The sequence below is a fragment of the Orbilia oligospora genome (genome assembly GCF_000225545.1).
Source record: "Orbilia oligospora ATCC 24927 unplaced genomic scaffold scaffold00068, whole genome shotgun sequence".
NCBI lineage: Eukaryota > Fungi > Ascomycota > Orbiliomycetes > Orbiliales > Orbiliaceae > Orbilia > Orbilia oligospora.
In genome coordinates, this window is record NW_011645625.1 from 1,658 (window position 1) to 3,208 (window position 1,551).

The 1,551-nt window shown below is 51.7% G+C and overlaps 1 protein-coding gene across 1 annotated transcript; it reads right to left on the reverse strand.

The window, feature by feature from the left end:
* Positions 1–992: 992 nt before the first annotated feature.
* AOL_s00068g1 (uncharacterized protein) lies at positions 993–1,448 on the reverse strand (the record flags this gene model as incomplete). The annotated part of the gene is made up of 1 exon (XM_011122311.1): positions 993–1,448. The coding sequence occupies one exon, from the start codon at positions 1,446–1,448 to the stop codon at positions 993–995; it is 456 nt and encodes a 151-aa protein (XP_011120613.1).
* Between the last annotated feature and the right edge of the window lie 103 nt (positions 1,449–1,551).

The window sequence follows — 1,551 nt, forward strand, 5'->3', positions numbered from 1 at the left end:
CCAGACTTGCCCTCCAATTGTTCCTCGTTAAGGGATTTAAATTGTACTCATTCCAATTACAAGACCCAAAAGAGCCCTGTATCAGTATTTATTGTCACTACCTCCCCGAATCGGGATTGGGTAATTTGCGCGCCTGCTGCCTTCCTTGGATGTGGTAGCCGTTTCTCAGGCTCCCTCTCCGGAATCGAACCCTAATTCCCCGTTACCCGTTGAAACCATGGTAGGCCACTATCCTACCATCGAAAGTTGATAGGGCAGAAATTTGAATGAACCATCGCCGGCGCAAGGCCATGCGATTCGTTAAGTTATCATGAATCACCAAGGAGCCCGAAGGCATTGGTTTTTTATCTAATAAATACATCCCTTCCGGAGGTCGGGATTTTTAGCATGTATTAGCTCTAGAATTACCACGGTTATCCAAGTAGTAAGGTACTATCAAATAAACGATAACTGATTTAATGAGCCATTCGCAGTTTCACTGTATAGTTGCTTATACTTAGACATGCATGGCTTAATCTTTGAGACAAGCATATGACTACTGGCAGGATCAACCAGGTAACTACGGTCGCAGGTCCGACCCGTTAGGTTCAGCGGCAGCTGCCGCGTCCCCCAGCCGGGTGAAGCCTGGTCACCGAGCTCGGTACCCTTTTTGAAGGGGCAACCGAACCGGACAGTTTTTTTAGGTTGCTGAGAAGGGGCACCCGAGGGCACCCAAACTCCGAGCCATTCGTTAGGCAGGACCCGACCCGTTTCCGGCTCAGCCCCGTCCCGAACATGGCATCCTATTGCCTCGTCTGAATTCCTTCAGCACAGCTTCCGCGCAGTGAAGGTCGGAACCGGTTAGGGATCCGAACCAAACTAGGCATGGCTGGCTTCAGAGGAGTGTGATCCGGCACCAAACACATCAGGAGCTGAGCGAAAAGCTGAGCAACGACGGATAATGGTTCCGGCCTGACTCCGATTGACTGGTAGGTTGGAACTGTAGCCATTGGCTAGCAATCCACGTTTTCCAAGTCAGTGCCGGTTGCGGGTTGCAACCGGTTCTCGCTGGTCAGCGGGTTGGGGGTGTGAACCCCGACCCGTTGTCCGGTTAGAGAGTCACAAGTTGTCGGACTCCGGCACCTAGCATTGCTAAGCGCCAGAGCCGGCCTGTGGACTGTCAAGCTGGTGTTGGTTAAACAGTACCGAAAAGGGTGCTGCCAACTGCCTGGTCCCAGGCCAACAGCAGTGGGACACTGCCGCTGGGGTTGAGAAGGCTCAAAAGGATTAGGCTGAACTATAGCTGGCAACTGAGTACCAGCCAGAGGCTTCTTACACTTTGTCTCCTCCCTCCTCATAGATCCTGCCACCCCTCGTGTTGCCCAAAGTGCCCAGGTCGACGTGTTTACCGAAAATGCGCGTTTTGTTGCACCACTTTTTGGTGCGTGGTAAGCAAATGTGACCAACATGGAATTTTGTGTTGTTTTCCCAACCGATTCAGATTTCCAAGTCAGCCGACCCCCAACACAAACAACTTACCCTTGATGTGCCCCGGAAATCGATATTACGACC